Source organism: Podarcis pityusensis, assembly GCF_964106645.2.
Source record: "Podarcis pityusensis genome assembly, chromosome: 6".
NCBI lineage: Eukaryota > Metazoa > Chordata > Lepidosauria > Squamata > Lacertidae > Podarcis > Podarcis pityusensis.
The window spans coordinates 5,115,853-5,138,393 of NC_138030.1; the positions used below are offsets into that span (position 1 = coordinate 5,115,853).

Genomic DNA, 22,541 nt, shown 5'->3' on the forward strand with positions numbered 1-22,541 from the left:
ACAAAGCCTTTGAGCGCCACTCACCCCACTCATTGTTCCCTGGTCATGAGGTGTGAGGGCTGTTGCCTTTTTCTCCCTTGAAAAGTACATAGAGCTGGAGGAGGAAGTTGGAAGAGTGATGGTCTTTTTTTTTTTTTTAATATTTTTATTGCTTTTTTAACACTTAATTAACACATACAAAACACAATACAATAACAAACAAACACATAAACATGTAAAATTTCAAATCCTTCTTTTCATAACCCTATTCTCTCCGACTTCCCCATACCCTCCCTTTCTGCATCCCTGTTTTCAAATTTCTTCCAGCAAATCCTCTCTTCAAATTTTAATTAATTGACCTTTAAACCCTCTTGTCATTACCAAGTCAATACAGCAGTAACCTCATAATTTCCTAACCTTGGCGTTTTAGCATTCCTTTACTTTATAATAATTCTTAAGATAAACTTTGAATTTCTTCCAATCTTCCTCCACTGTCTCTTTTCCTTGATCTCGGATTCTGCCGGTCATCTCAGCTAGTCCCATGTAGTCAATCACCTTCGTCTGCCATTCTTCCAGTGTGGGGAAGAGTGATGGTCTTTCTCACTTCCTCTTTCAGGTCTATTTCTCAGATTAATTCCACTGGGTATGATTTTTACCTAGATCCCTTGGAAAAGCAAAGGTTTTTTGTGTGCACTTTCTGTCTCCTGCGGACAAAGGAGGGAGGGGAGAAGGGAACAAAGTGGGTGGTGCCTACAGCACTTGCTCAAAAATGCAAAGGCCTAAAAAGGTTGGTGACTCCAGTTTTAAAGTGACGTAGAGGCTGTAGAGTTCGTCATAATATTTAGGCAGGTTCTTAAGATGTTGGAAGTTGAGCGTTTTACATTTTTTCTTGCGTAATGCTTCCAATTTCTGTGCAGGTGCCTCCTCCCCCACTTCGAGACCCCTCTTGCACCACCACTGGAGAAGAAGGCAGCCCTACAACTTCGGCTTCATGTGAGAAGCTCCTTTCAGTGACCAAAGCCAGCAACACGGACAACCATGTTCCTAGTTTGAAAAGGAAGAGGATTGGTAAGCGGTTGCCTTTTCCTGTTGTGCAAAATAGGCACTGGAACAATCTCACCTCAGAATCTTAAAAAGGCAAGGTGTGCTGAGGTCATAAAATGTCAGCCAAACGAGCTAGGGAAAGTTGAAACACCGAATATTTGTCTGAAGGCAGTTCTGGCATGGGGGAGGGCAAACAAGCCAAGGCTTGAGAATTGCTGCTATTAGATAAGACTTCTCATGTAGATAGAAGCTTGTAGCATGTATCGGTATTTTCCAGGACTTGGTATTATTTATGGAACTGCAGGTGACATCAGTGGCTAGGAGCACCTCTTCCCATCTTCATTTTGTTCAGCAGCAGTGTTTAGAGAAAACAGACGTGGCCTGAATTACACATGCCTTGGTTGCATCTTGGGTAGATTACAGCAACGCACTTTCGTTGGGCTGCCTCTAAAGACAGTATTTATATCTCACCTTTTAGACTAAAACCCTCACAAGGCAGCTTACAGCATCCACAGCAATTAATAATAGTATGACAGACAATAAAACACAGAAAACAAAATCAGTGCATCAAAAATTAAAGTAGGAACAACTAAAACAAGTCAGATAAAGGCATCAGTGAAAAGCAAAGTGGAATTAGAAAGTTAATTTAGGAACCTTCTTTAATGTCACCAGTGAAGGGCCCATAAACAACTCCTAGCGGAGGGAATTCCACCACTGAAAAGACCCTTTCCCTTGTATGTGCTAAACTGATGCTATTTAGTGATAGGCTAGAAAGAAGGGCCTTTGAGGCCAATATCAGGACCCAGTCAGGTATAATATGGGCACAGATTTTCCTTCAGGTAGTCCTATGCCAAATTAAAACAATGTAATTTAAAACAAATCAGAAGTAAATGAGGTATCTAGAGCCAAACATATAGGAACAGACCATACCAAAATAAAACATAATAAATTAATATCACAAAGTATTAATATCCAAGTAACACAAATGGATTTACATACTTCTGTACTTTATTAGCATTTGAGATCAGTTCCAGCTTAATTATGACTCCCCCCGAGGCTGTGGTTTCCTTAAAGGAAGTCCGTATGAACCCATAAAAAATGTTATCATTTGTGTTCTCACAAAAGGTGGTTTCCATGTATTTAAGACCAGCGTCAGCATTTAGTCAAATATACCAAATATACCAAATGCACCAGAATGATTTGAATGGGGAGAGCCTCTAGATTTACCATATTTAACAATGCTCAAAAGTCCTCTATGCAGTCATATATTATTCAGCTGTCTCTTTTGAAAACTTCTGCAGGAACATAATCTTTACCATAATAACAAAAGTTTCCCTAAAACTTAATATATACATGCTTTGCTTTTAGTCCCAGATTTTTGTTTCATTTCCTTGTCCATGGATGGAGAGGGCATCTTTCTGACACTTTAGTGGACTGAATCTTGCTGCCAAGTCCTTCAAACTTCTGCTTTATTGTTTGTTTAACTTTCAGACTGCCCTTCATCCTGAAGGATCCCAGGGTGGTGCACAAATAAATGCACATTAAAAATAATGATGATGATGATAAACACTTTTAAATACCCCTTATCTGCCCAGTTGATCACTGCACTCTGAAAGTGAGGACTTCCTGAATTACCATCTTATCAGGTTTCCTTATCAGGAAATCCCTTCTGCACAATTTGGGAATCTGCTCATTAGTGTTATGGCATCTGCACTTTGGAATTCCCTCCGTATTATTATTTCAACTTATACACCGCCCTATACCCGAAGGTCTCAGGGAGGTTCACAAGAAGACCACAACTTATAAAATCAAACCAAAAGCAGTAACCCAATAACTCCCCCTCCCAAAAAATCCACATTCTAAAAGGTTGTTGGATGAATATTAGGCACCCTCTCTGTTGTTGTTTTCAGTGTCTACTGAAAACCTTCCTCTTTCAACAAGCTTTTTAAGTGGGGATACTTCCTGGTCTGCAGCTGTATTAGAATTTTTTGTAAGATCTTTTTATTGTTTGCTTGTTGCTCACATGCTCAGAACATTTTGGCCCCAGCTGAATTTGAAAATAGACTTCTTGCTGGTCATGCTTTTAAAGTGGAGGATGCTTACCTTCCAGAGACAGAAATTGGTATAAATTTTAGGATTCTTCTCATTTTATTCTGAACATCTAAACTGGATATACTCTTCTTTTTACTTCTCCTCCTGTCTCAAACTGATCTAACCCTGAGCAGAGAAAAATGAGTTGGGACATTAGAATCTAGTTACTTACAGGCTGTGTATCTTGTCTCAGATAATGGAGTGGCCAACCTGTGTGTAGAGTATGACCAAAGGCCGTCCACCTCACAAAGACAACCTGGTAGCCTCTTGGCTGCACTGGAGTGCAATGAAAAGAACTGCGGAGAGGCAGGTGAGGAAGACAGCTTGCCAGGAGAGGAACAGGTATGAGAGCACAGTTTGAATTTCTAGTCCCTGATTTCTCCCCACCCTCTCCCCAAACAGGTAATAGACTAGTGTGCTTCTGTTAGGCAGAGATCTTGGGCTACAGAGGTGTCACTCAAGCACCACTTTTTACATGCTACAGTGAACACTACGAGTACACCTGGGTGTACAGGTGTGTGCCTAAGATTCCCATGAGCCAGGGCTTCTCAGTTTTCTTCAGAGCCTGCATATTTCTTGTTTATTATCTCTTGACAAACAGTATCTGTTTTGTTTTACTGTCATAGACAGAGTCATATAACAGCACTATATTGTTGGAATGAGGTGTGTCTATTCAGTTTTCTCAGATTCTTAGATTCTCAGGTCAAAGCCAGCTCTTCTAGACAAGGCACTTGAGGTCCATTTATTGGCTCTCCTGTCCCTTTAATTTGTAAAGGTAAAAAAAGCAGGCGGGGAGATAATTCACAGCATAGTGCTGGAGGAAGGGCAGGGGTTAATCCTTTCCCCGTTCGCTGTTTTCCAGATAGAAATTGCCTGTGTGATTTGACCCACTGGGGAGAACTTAAGCATATCCATGTGTTTTCTCTAAAAGGGTGTTTTCCCACTCAAGGAGTGGGGTGAGCAGGGTGTAAAAAACCCCCAAAACACATCCAGTATTATGGTTGCAATCTGAATCTTCCTCACCACACATTCACTTATCCCTTAGTTATTTAGGACCCTCGTACCTATGGGACTGCCTCTCCTGGTATGCCCCGCGGAGGACCTTAAGGTCCGTAAATAACAACACTTTGGAGGTCCCGAGCCTCAAGGAGGTTAGATTGGTCTCAACTAGGGCCAGGGCCTTTTCAGCACTGGCCCTGACGTGGTGAAACGCTCTGTCACAAGAGACTAGGGCCCTGCTGGATTTAACATCTTTCCGCAGGGCCTCCAAGATGGAGCTGTTCCGCCTGGCCTTCGGCTTGGACTTACTCTGACCCCTTATATGGGATTTGGTATATACATTTTTTCTTGGCTTTTTTGCTGGCCCATGTAGGACCAGCATGGTTAGCTGGCTCGAGTGAGTATCTGATGTTTCGTCCCTTTAATGGTCTTGTTTTATGGGCTACTACTAAAATGAGGCTGCATTTTAAGCTGTATTTTAATTAACTGTTTGTTTGTTTGTTTGTTTGTTTGTTTGTTTGTTGTTGCTGTTTTTCAGTTACGTTTTATTGCAATTCATATTTGGTCTTATTATTAAATCACACTACTTGATAGTATTGGCTCTGAGTTGACCTGATTTTTTTCAAATGTTAGCAGCCTATTTTTTATTTCTGTCTCTGTTGAACTCCCACCCACCCCCTGACCCACCTTGAATGTGAGGTTACTAGGAGATGCAGAAGAGATTGACCATAGCTTTGAAGTGCTAGCATTACTTTCCAGTCAGGGAAACCCCACATTTCTAAACGTTGGCTTGCTTTTCTGCTACATCTCCAGGACAATGACTTCCCGTTGTTCTCCATTAAGTGGGTGCCTTCCCAGAAATGTGAACATCCTTTCATGCGCGGCATACCTAGTCAGAGCAAAGATTGTTTTTGTGTTCTTGAGCATAGCTGGGAGGGCAAGCCCAGCCTTCAGTGCGGAATTCTTCTGAAAGAGAGGGAGGAGATTGCATTAACACTGTTAACATTTACAGGCAAAACGTTTGTCAACTCTTTCCCTTCGATACGAGAAGAAGCTCATGGATGAGCAGAAAGGAGGCAGGAAGAAAATCAAGATAGTCAGCAATCCGGTATGTTTCAAGGAGTCAGCAAGCTTTACGAGAAATCAGATAATAGGAGAAAGATGAGAGACCCCCCTTAAAGCCAAATGCAGGTGTTATTGCTCAGTCCTCAAATGCTTCATTGTTCAAAAAGCACAGGTGGCCTCTTGAAAATGGTGATCTCTAAAAGCCAAATGTAGATGAGTCACTTGGGGAAACCTTTGGCATAAAGGTTTCGGTTAGTAGTGGGAAACTATTTCCATCCCAAAAGCCACATTCTTCGGCAGCCTTTCAGGGGCCTCATGCCAGTGTTAGGTAGGGCCAAGTGCTAAACCAGGCACAGTGGTACATGGAGCTGTTACCTTTGCATGGTAGGTTCCATTCCAGCCATGCAGAAGTATTGCCCCTGTGGCTCGTTGGAAGTTGAAACTGCTTCACATGTACTATTACGTTGTCGTCTTTATGAGGATATACGTTTGACTTTTATTACACCTGTTTTGCAAAAGTCCAGGAAAGAATCGGAACACCATAGTTTAAAACTACTGCTAGAGGACAAGAATCCCAAGACTACATCAAATGTAGCCAAATTCTGTGCGTCTGCAATTAATCGCAGGAAGCAAGTGGTATCCCATAATGACCAAACCCCCAAATGTTAATTACAGGGGGCACGCTAATAATTAATTTTAATTTTTTATATTTAAATCCTTGTTATACTCATATTGTCCTCTGTATTTCTGATTTATTTATTTTTTTATGATCTGTGATATTGTGTGTGTTGACGCTGGTCTGTGACCGTATTAATAAATTCATTCATTCATATATACACACACACACACACACACCCCTCTCCATCCTCCTTCCAGGCAAACGAGTCATTCCAGGCAGGCAGGTGGGCGAAGGCACTCAAGGAGGGCATGGCATGTGGGACCAGTGGGACCCACGGAGGGTCTTGGGCCACATTTGGTACCCAGGCTTGTAGTTTCTCAACCCTGGTTTATTTCCTGAAGCTCATCTCCTAAAACCTTTTGTTTCCACAAACCTTCCCAGGCATTTAATTATAACATGCAATGTACCATTGTTTTTAAATTGTTGCTCTTGTTTGTAATTTAAAAACTATACATGACCTTGTTTTTTAATCCTCCTTTTGTTGATATTTTTAATGAATTTGCTGGTGTTTTTAAACTGCAGGTATTTTTAATTACTATTTTAGATTTCCCTTTGTAGAACAAAGAAGAAAACTGCTTAGAGGTTTTCTATCAATTAAGTGGTATATACACTTTGTTAAATAAAATAAAACAATTCCATCTCCCCTTGGTTGCTTTGGAGAAGGGAGAACTCTTCTTCCCTATTCATTTGTTACAAGGAAGAAATTGGGTCTGGAGAAGTGTGTGCAAAAAAGAGCTTGCTTGTGGATCGTGCTTACTTAAATCTCTCTCTCTTTTTTTTCCAGCAGGCTGGCAAAGCCCAAGACCTCTCAGAGACTAAAACTGCCAGGGCTGCAGCTTTCATTGCAACGGTGAAGCAGTCTTTGAGCCAGCTGAATTTTAACACGTTCTCAAGGGCTTTGCAGCAGTACAAAACCACAAATGACTTCAGTACTATGTTGTGCCAGATGAGCTCACTTTTCGTGGAAGACCAGAAAAAACATGTCCTATTGCGAGGTATTGTGGCTCCTGGACATCTCTTGTGGGCACCTGCTGATTTTCATGCACAAATTATTATGGTTAATGAAAGGTCTTCTGCAAAGTGCAATGCAGGAGAAAAACCCGTGCGCTGGTTGCACTTTTTAATTATCCTTTTATTGTTATTCCTTCTGCTGTGCAAACAGGTAATGTTGGCTGTTTTTATTGTCTCGCTGAAGAAATCCATTTGGATTTGCAATTGTGTATCTGTGATACTGGAAAAACAAGCAGTTTCCTCGCTTAACCCTGATTCTTTCAGGATGCAGATGCACATTCTTTCTGCTTGGTTATATAGGGGAGGGGGAAATAGTCCCAATAAGTTTTGTGATCTAAAGCAAACACAAGGAGACATCAGAAGCGGGGAAATGGAGGTATTGGGACAACGCGGGATAGACACCTTGGAATAATATCAATAAAAATAAAATAATCAGGCCAGTGGCCTAACCCCTTTGTCCGTGTGCTATTAGAAGATGTGATGGTGGCCACTGGCTTAGATGCTTTTAAAAGGAGATTGGACAAATTCATGGTTGGAGGAGGGTGGTCTTTCAAAAGCTAATAGTTGTGATAACTAGATGGAAGCTTAGATGCAGCACGCCTTCAGATACCAAAGCAGGGAGAGGAGGAACAATGAGGGAGCTCTTGCCTTTATGGGCTTCCCAGAAGCATCTGTCTGGCCACAGCTGGAAATGAAATGCAGAACAAGACAGAGTGACCCTTGGCTCTAATCCAGCAGGGCTTTCCTTTTGAAGATGGTTTTGAAAGAAATTTGGTAATAGCGGCAATTTCCCATCACTTGTCAGAACTTGAATAGACTGTAACATGAGCTATGGAACGTTAATCTCAAGGTGGCAAGCCGCCTTTTGTCAATGTGCTACTGTTGTTCCCTGAAAATACTTTGGAACAGGCAGGTGGGGGGTGACAAATTTCTAGGAACATATTGATGCCTTCCTGAATAAAGCACCTTTTCAGTGTTTGATTCTATGAACTTACCCTTCATTCTTTTCTATGCAAGAATTTTACCAGTTTGTTCGGCCTCAGCACAAAAAGCAGTTTGACGAAGCTTGCTGTTCCCTGACGGGGGTGGGCTGTGGCTACAAACCTGAGCACAGCCTGAAGCTGGAGGAGAGGTTGCGGCTGACCAAGAACCTAGGTGAGAACAGCCTTACTTTTGAGGAGTTGGCAGCCCTCTGAGAGTTCCTGCCTCTCTGTATGTTCTCAGTCAGGATCAGGGAGGGATTCTTGTCTTTAGAATGCTTGCATCATTGCTCTGTCATCCCAAGTTGCTGCCCATCTGATCATTTTTTTTTTAAATGATATTTATTAAAGTTTCAAAGAATACAAGAATTACAAAAAAAAAAAATACAAGAAAATACAGAAAAAAAGAATAAAGTTTTTAAGATATAACAAAAAAATGAAAAATAAAAAGAAACATACAAAATAAAAACAGTTAAAAACACGTTAATTTTCCATAGCATATCTTCCTTACACTTATTTCCCCAGACCTCCTCGTACCTCCCTTTTTTGTATTCCAGTTCAGTTTGTTATTTCAGCAAATCCTTACCATTAAGCTTTTACCCATTTGTAAACCTTTTTTCGTATCTCTTAAAGCATTGCAGCTGGAAACCACTTAGTTTCTATCCAACATCCTTCTAAGATTCCTTAATTTTACAATATTTCTGTAAATAGTCTTTAAATTTCTTCCAGTCTTCTTTCACCGACTCTTCTCCCTGGTCTCAGATTCTGCCAGTCATTTCTGCCAATTCCATGTAGTCAATCACCTTCATCTGCCATTCTTCCAGAGTGGGTAGATCTTGTGTCTTCCAAGATCATTAAGTCCTTAAAGATCCTAGTGACTGAAGGGAAGAGCTGGGGTTGAGGAATAACTTTTAAGCCACAGCCTCTGAGCAGCCTTGGCTGTTACCTCCATTGCTGCTAGAGTAGCCTAACAGCTGAAGGGGCAAGTCTGTTCTTATTTAATGACCCAGAGCCAGGTCTTCATAAGTTCACTCTCATAGCCATACATACCGGAATTGCCAGTTGGAATGCTGTTCACTTAGGATTGCAGGAAGCTGCCTTACACCTAATTCACCTAGCTCAGTGTTCCCTGCACTGACTGCCAGCAGCTCTCTGGGGTTTCAGGAATTGAACCCGGAACCTTTTGCAAGCAAAGCATGTGCCCTGCCAATAAGCTACTTCAAATTCAAAAATCCTTTATTAGGCATAGCAGACCACACATTATCAAACAGACACCATATACAAATTGTGCAAAATACGAGCTCAGCATAACAAGGTTTGTCCCAGTCAGATCTTTAACTCCAAAGGAAATCAATTTGCATAAATAATACAATACAACACTACCACATCACCAATCAATTAAGAACCACTAAATCTCTTTATAATGGCCCAGTCTTTCTACATGGACAGCACCCAAAAATTCAGCCACTATTAAAGTAATTTGATCATTCCTGTCCAAAAGCAGGTCCTGAACCGTTGGTATCATAGAATTCAGCGTATTGAGTTGTAAGGCCTCGAATAATTGTCTTCTGGCATAAATGCCAAAATCACAAGAAAAGAAAATATGCTCCAAAGTATCAGGTTCCTGTTTACTACATTTGCAGAGACGCTCTGATTCTGGGAGAGCTAAATATCTTCCTTTCACTATCATCGAGGGAAACATATTAAACTGCCAACAAGCTATGGCAGCTTCTTTGGAAGAAGTGCTAAAGACCCTCAGTGCCCGTGCCGTTGCTAGAAGAAGCTTATGCCTGCATGGTTAGTGAATATAACATAGGAACAACCTGGCAGCACCGTCCTCCCTGAGTCCTAACCATTTTGTGGAAGCTGTCAATCAGGGACAGGTAACCTGTGATCCTCTAGATCTTGTTGGATTTCCAACTCTTAGCCAGCGTAGCCAGTAGTTTAGCTCCTTCCTATAAGTCCTAGCCAAGGATAAAAGCCTTCTTAGTAATACCACTGGGGTGCACTCTACATATTCCATTTAGGGGCTGTATTCAGTTATTCCTAACCTGGTAGGACCTTGCATTGCATCATGGGTTTCTTAACTCTGTGAGAGTTTCTTCCTTAACAAAGGACAGGTTTCTAGAGCAGCAAACACGGAAATCATCTCTCTCCACTTTCTCTGCGCCATGCATAACTTTTAAAATCTTGATTATATCCTCCTTTCCTTGCCTTTTTTTCAAAACTAAAAATCCCCAGATGTTGTAACCTGGCCTTTTAAGGGAGTTGCTCCAGCTTGCAAGAGGAAGAAAATCACCCCGTGTCAATTTGACTTCAAATGTTTCCCTAAAAGTAATTAAAATATTATATAAACCCATGGTCCTACTGGTTTCCTACCTGGACCCTGAACTGAACTTTCCAGTCTCTTACTAAAGCTCCATTTGGCTCATTAGACCAAAGTTCCATTGAATTTCCCTCCTAGAATATCATTCTCCGCCCACAACTATCCTCTGCTGGGTGGATAGCACACTTGGTTAGACTAGAGCCTGGTGCTGATAACACCAAGGTTGCAGGTTCGATCCCCGTCAGGGTCAGCTGCACATTCCTGCATTGCAGGGGGTTGGATTACATGATCCTCAGGGTCTCTTCCAACTTAATGATTTACGGTATTTTGGATGTGTCCAAAATACCATAAATCAGTGACTAATATATGATATGTTAGTGACTAAGATGCTCTTGTGTTTCATTCCCTAATCTAGCTTTTCTGTGGTGAATTCAGTCTTTCATAGACCTCAAGACCTCTCCTTTGCACTGATAGGAAATACTCCCACAAAAAATCTGTTGCATACTCAATATTATACTGATATTATATTGGCTCTGCCAGACCATTTCAGCATACTAGTTCTGTTTTTTGTTCTCTAAATGAGTATGTCTTGCTCAGACCTAATTGAGGAGGCTTACTGCAACCATGACCAAGTGCCATTTTGGAGCACTGCTACCTCAGCAGCCTTGCGGTGCTGAAAAGTACCTCAAAGGTCATCTAGCAATGCAGGAATCTCAACTAAAGCATCCATGACAGATGACCACCCAACTTTGCCTAAAAATCATCCAATGAAGGAGAGTCCACCACCTTCCAAGAGAATCCATTCCACTGTTGAACATCTCTTACCATCAGAAAGTTCTTCCTGATGTTTCATTGAAATTGAAGCCATGGGTTCAGGTCGTACCCTCGGGAGCAAGCAAGAACAATTGAAGATGGCTATCAAGTCTTCTCTTTTCCAGGCCAAACATATACAGCTCTCTCAACCCAGTCCGATAGCCTTGCCATGCCACTGGAAAACTACCCTTCAGATAGGCACCAATTGTACTTCTTATTGTACACCACTTTGGTATTGTTTTAATGAGATACGGTATATATGGCATACAACTATGTGGTATATTTTAAATAAAAATGGTCAGAATTGGCCTCCCTTAGGAAGAAGTTGTTATTCTTCCTATTGTTTGGGAAAGGGATTTTCCTGTCATTTTAGGATTAAGAATAAGGATACATTGCAATGATTTCGTTGGACTTCCTTTCTTTTGTTCTTAAAGTACTCTCAAGACTTCCCACCTTCATTCAAGCAATTTTTGTATCTCGTTCTCTTTGATATTAGAGAAGAAATGTGATGAGAAAACCACCTTTTCAGATGGTTCAACTGGGCAGCTGAACACTGAGCAGCATTTGAATAAAGGAGGTTCCCACCTAACATTTGGGTCGGACGGTGCAGGTATGCTTCCTGTAAAGAAATGCATAAAGTATGTTAATGGCAGGAGCAATAAAACTTGATTTTACTTCCTGTATGTCAATGAAAGTAAAGAAAGAAAAGTGGTCCCTTGAGTCAAACCTTCACACGTTCATTGGGCTGATATTAAGATCATGAGATTGCACACAAACTCTCCCCCCCTCCATCGAACAACCCTATGTTTTTAATTTTATAATTGTAATGATTTTTTTTATTTAGTTGTATTTTAATGGCTTCTAACGCAGTCATGAGATGTTTTGGGTTTGTTGTGAAATGCAGCAAATAAAACAGTGATGGAGAACTTGTGGTCCTCCAGATATTGTGGTTCAGCAACTCCCAGCATCTCTGACCACTGGCCATGTTGGCAGGATGGATGAGAATTAGATTCCCACAACTTCTGGAGAACCAGAGGCTCACTAACCCCAATATCAGGGTTAAGATTAAATAAATCTGTGAGTCACTTTTGACTCATTGACATGATTTGCGTACCCTGTACATGTTAAATTTCTTTTTTGTTATCATTTTTCAGCATTGCACATCCATCACTAAGGAGGAAACTTTTCCTATGGCTTACATCAGTGTGTATTAAGAGATGTTGGGCAGTATGCAAATAAATTGCTGTGCTAGCAAAACAGGATCCCACCTCCTCCAAAAAGGGGGAAAACCCCCAAAACCCTAACAAGGAACATTCTTAACTTGGCTTCATCTGATTCAGACTGCTACATTTAGGATCCTGTCCTTATGTGCCTTGCCTTGTGCTTTCTAACAGGAGGAAACAGTGCCTGTGTGACTGCTGAGCCCTCCAAAAAAATGCCCAGCTCCCTAAAGGAGAGCCGTAACCAAATAATCCGATCAGCTTACCTGAGTGACCTCAAGGTGGCTCTGGACCAAAGCAGCTTCAGCAGTTTCTTTTCAGCACTGTCAGCATACAAGAAGACTGATGACTACGATGCCATGGTGTCTGTGGTTGCAGCCCTCACCACAGAGAAGCCAGAACATTTCCATCTGCTACAAAGCAAGTATCTGCCTGATTGTTTCTCAGAGTGTCTTGCTGCCCGCAGAACTCTGCTCTTTCCACCCACATGTTACTAAGCCTGTTCCTCAGTGTGGTGGGGCAGTGAGTTCAGTTGCCATCACTGACAAGCTGCGTGACAGCCGTGGCTGAACTTCTTTATGGCACATCAGTATCAGATACGGATGGGGGAGAAATTTGCATTTTGATCCGAATTTATTTCATTTGAAAAGGTTTGCGGATTGAAACACATCTAGGCTTTGAAATTCACCTTTCCAACCAGAAGCATGCTGGAAAATACATAGGTTAAGGGCAATAGTTCATATACAGCAAAGGCGCCTCCTTTGATATTAGCAGGCAGGGAGTTCCAAAGTGTGGGTGCCGCCACACTAAATAATCAAGTTCTTACAAATGCAGGTCTTGATTTGGATAGACAACAGTTCCGCTAATAAGTTCATCAACCTCCAAGGAGGTTAAAGATTAAGTGCCGTGCAGAAGAGGCGCTCGGTCTTTTCATCTCACTAGATTACTTTAGAAGCACCTTTACACTCAGACAAGTTGACTCAACAGGCCAGCTCTGGATCTTGTACAGTCATTCTTGGCACTAGACATATTTAACCAGAAAACTGCAAGGCTTCAGACTCTGTAGGTCTAAGACAATCATGCAATATTCCATACTGGTTCCCAAGAGGATTTCCCCTGCATGTGTTTTTCAGAGGGCAGACAAGAACGCAATCATTTTTGCTGCTCTTTGTGTGAATATGACATTCAAAGAGTTTCTGACTAGTAAAATGATTCCGCCGCAGTAGCTGGAAACCAGAACAGGCTGGATTTAGGGACCAGCCAAGAGGGGTTTTTTGTTGTTGTTGGTCTTGATCGTTTTGAAGTAAAGTGTTTTCCCCATTCCCCTGGAATTCCCTGGCTTATAACGAGCCGGCTCCAACTGTGTGTGCACGTCATTATTTGTTTATGTTCACAGGGTTCTCCATGTTTGTGCGCCCCCATCACAAAAAACAGTTCAGGCAGATGTGTAAAGAGCTGACTGGAATGAGTTGCCCTGAGGAGAGTGAGGAGGCTCTGTTACCAGCACAGGAGGAGGGCTCCCTTGGCTTGAGGGACTCAAACTGCACGGCGGAAGAGAGTAAAACTCAGGATAAAGCTGCCAGCCCAATCCCAGGTTTGAGATGCTTATTTCAGTACAGTTTTCCCTCCTCCCCAAATAAGTCTGCTCCAGGTTTTCTTCTTTCCATCCACCGATAAGGGAAATAAAAAGAAGTTGCAGCCTTCTCCTGTTCAGTGAATCAGAGGAAGATTAACACAAGATTAAGGATAAGATACAGCAGCCTCTCTTTTTTTGCAGTGAAATTTGCTGCTTAATAGGAAAAATGCGGCACCCCCAACCCTGGCACAACAAGCAAAAATGAGGCAGAAATGTGGCCTCTTTGTTTGCTCACCAGATAAAATTAAGTTACAGGTAGGTAGCCGTGTTGGTCTGCCGTAGTCTAAACAAACAAACAAACAAAATCCTTCCAGTAGCACCTTAGAGACCAACTAAGTTTGTTACTGGTATGAGCTTTCGGGTTCATGCACACTTCTTCAGATACACTGTGTATCTGAAGAAGTGTGCATGCACCTGAAAGCTCATACCAATAACAAACTTACCGTATTTTTCGCCCCATAGGGTGCACCGGCCCATAGGGCGCACCTAGTTTTGGGGGGGGGAATAAAGAAAAAAAAATTATTTCCCCCCCAGGCGCGGGGCTGGGGCTGGGGCGGGGGAAGCCCGAGCTTCCCCCTACCCCAGCCCCCAAAACAGGCTGCTATCCGCAAGCCTAGGGAGCCCGGCGGGAAGTCGCACCAGGCTCCCAAGGGTTGCGGAGAGCTGCCCGAAGCCTGGGGCGAGCTGAACAGCCTGCCCCAGGCTTCGGGATGCAGGCAGCTCTCCGCAACCCTTGGGAGACTGGCGTGACTTCATGCTGGGCTCCCAAGGGTTGCGGAGAGCTGCCCGAAGCCCGGGGAGTGCTCCGCTGCGCTCCCCAGGTTTCGGGCTGCAGGCTGCTGTCTGCAAGCCTTGGGAGCCCGGCGAGAACTCCCGCGATGTCCCAAGGCTTGCGGATAGCTTCCTGAAGCCTGGACCCCTCTCACTCTCCAGCCTTCAGAGAAAGCCTGCATTCGCCCCATAGGACGCGCACACATTTCCCCTTCATTTTTGGAGGGGAAAAAGTGCGTCCTATAGGGCGAAAAATACGGTAGTTGGTCTCTAAGGTGCTACTGGAAGGATTTTTTTTTTATAGATAAAATTAAATTATTGTTCATCAATACCTCTTTTGTCTTCACTCAGACAACTAAGGAAGAATGAATTAAGGATTAGCTGTAGCCACAAATCCCACCCAGATTTTTAGATTGTGAGTATATTGTTATAAAACGGGCAGAGCAGGCTGACGAAGGCTGAAAGTGTCTGAAGCTGGCAGTTCACACTGCATCTGATGTGTTACATATCTTTGTTGACTAATGGTGCAGTGCATTACTGCCATAATTGATTAACTTATTTTCAATGACACATCTAGGCTGAAGTGTTCTTATCCATTGTGTGTGTCCCCCCCCCCCAAATACTGGTAGTTTCCTGATTACTCATCCCGAGAATACAAATGCTTTGGTGTTGCCCCACCTACCAGAAGGAGGCAGAGCAGTTTGTAAGTTTGACTCCTCCGTAAAGATGTTTTCATCTTCCCAGACCAGTCCTATCGCTCTCTTCTTTCACACTACAATATGATAACAGCTACAACAGCTACCTAAAGGCAATTCACAGCCCCAGATCAGTCCTGTCTCATGGTACGAAACAGGTTCTGTGGTGGAACCTTTTCCTTTTCTTGGAAGTGTATGGTGGGCATTCTATCCAACACTGCTTCTTCAGGTAGTATCAGTGTAAATTATATCATTTTGCTTATACAGTGGTACCTTGGTTTAAGAACAGCTTAGTTTATGAACAGCTTGGATTAAGAACTCTGCAAACCCGAAAGTAGGTGTTTTGGTTTGTGAACTTTGCCTTGGAATAAGAACATGTTCCGCTTCCTGTTGAGCATGTTCCATTTGTAAATTGAGCCCCCCGCTGCTATGGGAAAGCACGCCTTGGTTTAAGAACGCTTTGGTTTAAGAACGGACTTCTGGAACGGATTAAGTTTGCAAACCATGGTACCACTGTAGTTGCTAATAACACTGGTTTTAGTTTGTTCTTTGAACTGTGCCCTGGGTTTAGTTGTGTTGGCTTTTGTCTTCAAGGAGAAACATGTTCCTGCTCTTCGTATTAGCATTTGTGTCCTGTGGGTCTCCCAGCAGTGGTTATCCCATTGGACAGCCGAGATAGTTTCCATCCCAAATCCAAAACTGAAGCCCAATTAAACTGGACCTATATAAATTTTTCATCTGAGTTAAACTAGAGTCGATTGGCCATCCCTCTCTTGAGTGTCCAGGAAAGGAATGTTGGCCATCTGCCCTGTAGTTATTTAAATTGTGGAGCAAGTACCACGTGTCCTAATCCTGGAGGATGGGTGGTATAAATAATCAATAAATAAATAGAAGAAAAAACTGCTCATACATAGTTGTGTGTGCTTTTTGAGATGTAACTGTATGATCTCCTCTGCAGGTTCCTCCAAGAGTGAGATGCTAGAGAAGATCGTAAGTAATGCCACCCCTATAAGTAACTTGGAATCACAGAACTCCAAGGGAGGTCCAAGCAGTGTCCGCACACCCATGGATTCTGACAGCGTGCCCATCTCACCATTAAGGGGTATGTAAATATTGGTTCAAGGGATGCGGGTGGCGCTGTGGGTTAAACCACAGAGCCTAGGACTTGCCAATCAGAAGGTCAGCGGTTCAAATCCTCGTGATGGGGTGAGCTCCCGTTGCTCGGTCTCTGCTCCTGCCAACTTAGCAGTTTGAAAGTATGTCAAAGTGCACGTAGATAAGTAGGTACTGCTCCAGCGGGAAGGTAAACGGCGTTTCCATGCGCTGCTCTGGTTCACCAGAAGCGGCTTAGTCATGCCGGCCACAAGGCCTGGAAGCTGTATGCCAGCTCCCTTGGCCAGTAAAGCGAGATGAGCGCCGCAACCCCAGAGTCAGCCACAACTGGACCTAATGGTCAGGGGTCCCTTTACCTTTACCTTACCTTCAAAAGAAAGGATACCTCAGCTGCATCAGAAATACGTTATGAATGCAGTAGCTCAATGACAGGGCATATTCTTTACATGCACCAGATCCCAGTTTCAGTGTGCTGCACCATCAGCTAAAGGACCTCAAATTTTAAGGGTGGAAAATATTTGGTTACCTAAAGCCTTGGAGAATGTATGAGTCAAGAGCAGACAGTTACAAATTGGATGGGTTAATGGCCTCATTAAGTAAATAGGAGCTTTACATATTCAGTTGTCTAAAGGCGTTCCAACCTTGCCACTAGCTGCTGTTGCCAAAATTTGAGAAGAAGACAATTCCATTAGTTAGTTCCTATCTGTGTTCATTCTGGCTTCTTCCCAGAAGAGGCTAGAGGTCAGAGTGTGTTTTCCTTCATCTCTGCAGTCCTCGGGGAGCTATAATATCAAACAGCAATAAATCTGACAGCTTCTGTTGTACGTATTTTATCTGTGCAAAAAAGGCCATTACTGTGTAGGGGGGCAGTACTTCAGCTGCCAAAAGGAGTCCGCCTCTTAACAGTCACACTCTTTTTCAATTTTCCAGAAGGGTTCCAGTGTGGAAAATGCAAATCTGAGCATAGTGTGCCTTTTAAATGCCAGCTGTGCGACTTCACTTGTTGCAAATTGTGCTGGGAGAGTCTCCTAAAGGTTGGTTTTGCTTGTCGAAGTTTTGCTTTCTCCTTTCCTCAAAACAACATTGTCTGATTGGTTTCCCTGTTCACTGGTAGAGCAGCTACTTCATAATATTGTAATGGAGCCATTTTCCCGGTCATAGCTGGCAAGGTTAGTGCCAGATTGGCAGTGTGTCTGCACCACCAGCATCACAGCTTTGTCCCTCCTCGTAAGCCGTAGTAACAGTGTGATAGGAGGTCAGGTAGGCAGCTGCAATCTGCCCTGCTCACCACTACTAGCCATTACTTACTTTCCCTGCCTCCAAAGATGTGTGACTTGCACATTTTAAAATCTGTTTTCAACTGTGGAGTTGTTACAGTTTTCCTCTGCCAGAAAAAAATGGGTTGTTCTTGTGGTCCATTACAGCCATAGGCATCCTCTCTCTCGTGAGGCAGTGGCACAAACAAGCATGCACAGAGCTTTCAGAAGGTACCAATAGCACCTGGTCATTCAGCTTTATTCAGGGAGTGTGCATTGCAGAGAAGGACACTATGTGATTTTCCATGTTCGTTCTTTGGAGCACATGAGTCAGTCATCTGGTTACGCATTGAAATGGTATGGGTTGCAAGCTTTAATCTCTTGATCAGTTTAAATTGTATGAAATTGCAGTTGAAAAATGTTCCCCGTTTCATGGTAAGTATATGCAAATGCAATTCTTCTCTGGGCTATCACTGTTCCGGTTAAGCTGATTAATGAGAGAAGATAGGATGACTGAGGGAGCAGCAAGTACAGGGAGTTACTTTTAGAATTCCTGCTCCATGATTGCAGTCATGGCATTGTTGTCTATCACATGACGGTGCATATTTTGACTCCACAAAGAGGGAAGTGACGGAGACAGGATGTCTGTGTTACTGTGTTCTGTGAAGTGGGACTATTGTCCTTTGTTCTTTCTCTTTGCTGCCTGATGCTAGCGAGAGAGGGAACCATATTGCAGTGCTCCATGTGTGTTTATATGTAAATAAAGTAGATTAGCCAATATGCTGAGTTGTTGAGGTCTGTCACGCAAGTTGCGAAGACTCTGCGGATCTCTAAGTGTGCCGATGTCTGTTGGCATTGGTTGCTGTGATGTTCGGGCAGAAGAAAGCTTTTGAAGCTCCCGAACAAACGACCAGGAGAGAGAGAACATGCCAGTCGGGTATGTGTCTCTACCAGGGTCCTACTCGAGTGTAGGCTGAGCTCCTGACAGTTACCCCCCCCCCCATTTAATCATGGAATTGCAACAGTTCCAGAGAAAGAAAACCACCAGTTGGCAGTGATCCTTTATGCTTATTTGAAACAGAGCTTGTTGAGTAGGGGCTCCTGCCAACTCCTACCCCGCTTCCCATTACATCTCGCCCCAAACCCTCATCCCCTTACACAGCTTTTACATCCAATCCCCATCCCCTTCTACCTGCCACCTCCACCCCATTGCCAATCCCCATCCCTGCACAGCTCTTTCCAAACTCCCTGAAAGTTCACCCCAAACTCCTCCATGTGACACAGCTCACCCAAAACTTTTCTGCCCCTCAGAGTGTGAAGCCAACCCCCTTTCTTACAGGAATAATGCGCCAGGCATGATTGCAGTGTACTCTGGGTCTTGAACCAAGCAGCCCTGGCAGCCAAAACTTAGCTCTTCTTGTCTCACTAAGGCATGTAGGTCATCAGGAGGTATCAAGTGAGCTCTCTGCCCCCTTTGGGCACCAACAGGGCAGTAAGAGAAAGCATCTAATCATCCCAGAGAAATGAGGCCTATTTAGGTTACCAAATACAGTGAGCAGCATGTGGAATTATGCCTTCGGAAAGTTCTCCCTGACAAGTGACCTATGAGTTGGGTCCTTGAAGCATTCATCGCCTTCCATGAAGTGCCAACAAAAGAACATGCATGGTCAAGCAGCACGGCCAATTTGCAAAAATCAGCAAACTGATTTCCCCCCTGATGGGAAAGAACCTGACTCAGACATTATCAGGGGTGTGAGAGGCAATGCCAATGAAAACTGAGGTCAGCAACTGTTAACCAGAACCGCGGTGAGTTCACTTCTTTAACACCTTTGGAACAGTTTTGCTTCCTCCTTTCCTAGACTGGGATTGCATAAACGAAGCAGGAACTTAGAACTGAGCTCTAAAATCCAAAGTTGGGCAATGCCTTTTATTAGAACTAACCAAAATGTCACAAACGTGTGGCAGCCTTTTGAGTTCGACCAAAAACAAAGTGAAGGGGAAACGTGTGTCAACTTCATATTTTTATTAGAATAATAAATAATTAAATAATCTGTCAGATGAATAAATGCTTCAGTAATAAAGCCATAAGACACCCAAAGTCTGGTGTGTAACCCCTATCTGTCCCAAACCTTAAATAAAATATGCAGGTTCATGAGATAAAGGAAGAGCAGAAGATACTTAGAAATCAAACTGTTAACTAAAGTTAGATTATCCCCCTCAGTTGGCCAAGCATTCTGCAAGCTTTGCATTGCTTCTCTATTGTGGCTTATTGGTCTATGGAGTTTTTTTCACCCTGTGGTAACCTTCAGTTGGAAAAGCCATTCTGCAGTTCTTGGCTTTAAGAAAGCAGGTTCTTAGATTTGGCTTTTAAGTACATGATTGACCCTTGTGTGCTTTGCTTTTATTTACTAAACTAGCTGCTGCTGCCCCCACCTGTTCTGCTCACCAACCCCGCTCCCCCACACACACCTGAGCAAACACCCCTCCCTTTACCCCTGACCTATCCTCTATCGCCAAACCCCTTTAAAGAAGCGGGGTGCTTTAGAGAGTCATTTGCAAAACGGCTCTCTGAAGTGCCTCCCTCACCTGTTAAACCTCTTTCGGGACGCATGTAACAGGGATGGTGGGGAGGTGCTTCAGAGCAAACTGCTCTTTGAAGCATCTCTCCCCCTTCCCATTAAACCTTTCTTCCCCAGTCATACATCCTTACCAGATCTTGGAAGCAAAATGAGTGATATAATTTGGGTTAATCATGTGTGAGTCAGATGCCACAGATGGAGCACCAAAAGCTTACTTCTTGTTGTTCTTGGCCATTGTATGAGTTCTTGGCAGAATGGCAGACGTCAGACATCTTTATTGTTCTTAGTGGAGTTGCTCATGTTGGGCAGTGTTCATTTCCCCCCCTGTTTTCTGCTTCACCCCCTCCTCACCCCTCAGGTTGACAAGAAGTGCCCGGAATGCAAAGCTGATACCAAGAAGAGACATTTATCTATGAATTATTGGCCAGATCCCCAGTGAGAGAGGTATACATTGAGGCAAAAATAGCCCAGGACCATGGAGAGGAAGCAGTGTGTACATTTGTTTTAAGCAAGCTGCTCTTTGTTCTCTGGACTGATGTTGCCACCTCATGCCGCCACCCTCTTGCTGAAGTTCTTCCATCAGAAGAGATTTTCAGCGCACAGCAGAAGCTTGGAGAAGCAGCATTGTCTTCACGATGACAAATGGCAGCAGAAGGTGAAAGGACAGAGTGATCTTTAGGATTACAGTTCCCCTGATACTCTCAAACATTCTAACACTTTTGCAGCTGTTGGGCTCTTAGAATGACGTTTTTACACAAAAGCATAAAATCATTTTTCTTATAAGAGTCTCTTCAGTGAGGCAAGATAATTATGGCTTGTCTCTGAGGACAGTTTGTGGCTTCCATGCCTGCTTTGTAAAAGCAATCACTTTGTAGGTGCTAAAAAAACTCTTTGAGGTGTTGGCAGGCCTTGTGATCTGTTTGCCAGCTGCCTACCAAAAGAGTTCAGAGAAACTGACCAAATGAAAACCTCAAATTGAGGTGGATTATCTGCTCATTAGAAGGCTGTGTGTATTGATAGTCAGCTGTCAGTTTTGATAGTTGATAGTCAGTGTAATTTTGGTGAGTCCTGAGCTGGTGCTCCGGCTAATTAAATAGAAAGCCTCTGAATTTTGCTGCTTGTGCCTCGTGTCGGAAACTTCTGCTGATAAGAAGGGATTCTGCTCTACTCTGCTTTCTGATGTTTCAGAAGGATTTCTGCAACAACCAATTGGTTCTGTTGCAAAAAATAGAAAATAAATGGAACAAATTTTAAGTACATTAAGTGCTTTTATATTTTTATAAACTGCAAGTATTTTTGTGAATTGAGAAATTGCATCAGTTTTCAAAATTGGGAAATAGTACATGTTAAACTATGTCAATAAATAAAAAACGCATTCGCCGTGTGGCTTCAATATCAGCAGCATTCCAAACATTGTGGACAGCATCCAGTGATGGCCACCCACTTGCACAATGGATACCTGCTTGTACAATCAGACTCCTGGTTTCTCTTTTCCCCAGTCCAGCCCTCCACATAACAAAATTAACAGTTTTTTGCTTATGGTGTGTCACTTGGCAATAAAGCATTTGGGTTAGTAATCATGGCTTCAGAGGTAAAGCTAAACAAATGTGGTTGCATTCATTTACTGAAAATAATGCAGGGTTTTGTGGGAGATCACTGCATACGGAGGAGAAAAAATTGTGTATGGAGCAACTGATGAAAGGAAACACGGAATATTTTAAGACTACTGAACACTAGGGAAACAGTTATTTGAGGAGGGTGAGCACAGCCTTCCAAGGTCGTAGGCATCTCTTACACTAAAATTTAAGACTCCTGGGCATCTGTTTGGTGGTCAGGGGATCAGTACTGGGAGTTAAGGCTACAGTGAATGATAGTGGATGGGGAGCCAGCCTGTACACCGCCTCTGATTCAAAGAAGTCTCTATGCAAATAACTGTCCTTAACCATGCGAAAGGCTAGAACAACTTTCCCCTTGCTTTCTGGCTACAGACCATCTCCTCCACCTCTCCTGACCGAGAGCAGTAGGGTCAATTCTGCATGGTGCTTCATTGCAAGCGGTTTTCCTGTAGCGAAGTTGCTTAGAGAGGAGGAGCACCTCACAGGACCAATGCCTCCACTCAACAGACGTTGCACCATCGGGCTCCTCCCTTCTGGGAACATGCAGCTAACGGTCAGGCAAGTCTTGGCCTTTTCATTGAGTTTTCCCACCTCTTGCCTGCTTTGTGCCCCACTCCTTGACAGTCTCAGATTGCGCTGGGCCACCCATTCCAACTCAGAGCAGTCCC

The 22,541-nt window shown here is 43.1% G+C and overlaps 1 protein-coding gene across 7 annotated transcripts in view; it reads left to right on the forward strand.

Moving 5' to 3' along the window:
• Positions 1 to 21,655, forward strand: part of RTEL1 (regulator of telomere elongation helicase 1) — a 74,174-nt gene extending 52,519 nt beyond the window's left edge. For 5 of the 7 annotated variants that reach the window (XM_081011022.1, XM_081011021.1, XM_081011020.1 and 2 more), the window contains 11 exons: positions 897 to 1,047; positions 3,308 to 3,456; positions 5,126 to 5,221; positions 6,642 to 6,852; positions 7,886 to 8,023; positions 11,484 to 11,597; positions 12,382 to 12,627; positions 13,604 to 13,801; positions 16,268 to 16,411; positions 17,353 to 17,456; positions 20,616 to 21,655. In XM_081011022.1, coding sequence (XP_080867148.1) covers positions 897 to 1,047; positions 3,308 to 3,456; positions 5,126 to 5,221; positions 6,642 to 6,852; positions 7,886 to 8,023; positions 11,484 to 11,597; positions 12,382 to 12,627; positions 13,604 to 13,801; positions 16,268 to 16,411; positions 17,353 to 17,456; positions 20,616 to 20,696 — 1,632 coding nt within the window. In that variant the 3' untranslated portion in view covers positions 20,697 to 21,655. The remainder of the gene's footprint in view (positions 1 to 896; positions 1,048 to 3,307; positions 3,457 to 5,125; positions 5,222 to 6,641; positions 6,853 to 7,885; positions 8,024 to 11,483; positions 11,598 to 12,381; positions 12,628 to 13,603; positions 13,802 to 16,267; positions 16,412 to 17,352; positions 17,457 to 20,615) is intronic. The other 2 variants (XM_081011024.1, XM_081011025.1) reach the window with 2 other exon arrangements.
• The last annotated feature ends 886 nt before the right edge of the window (positions 21,656 to 22,541 follow it).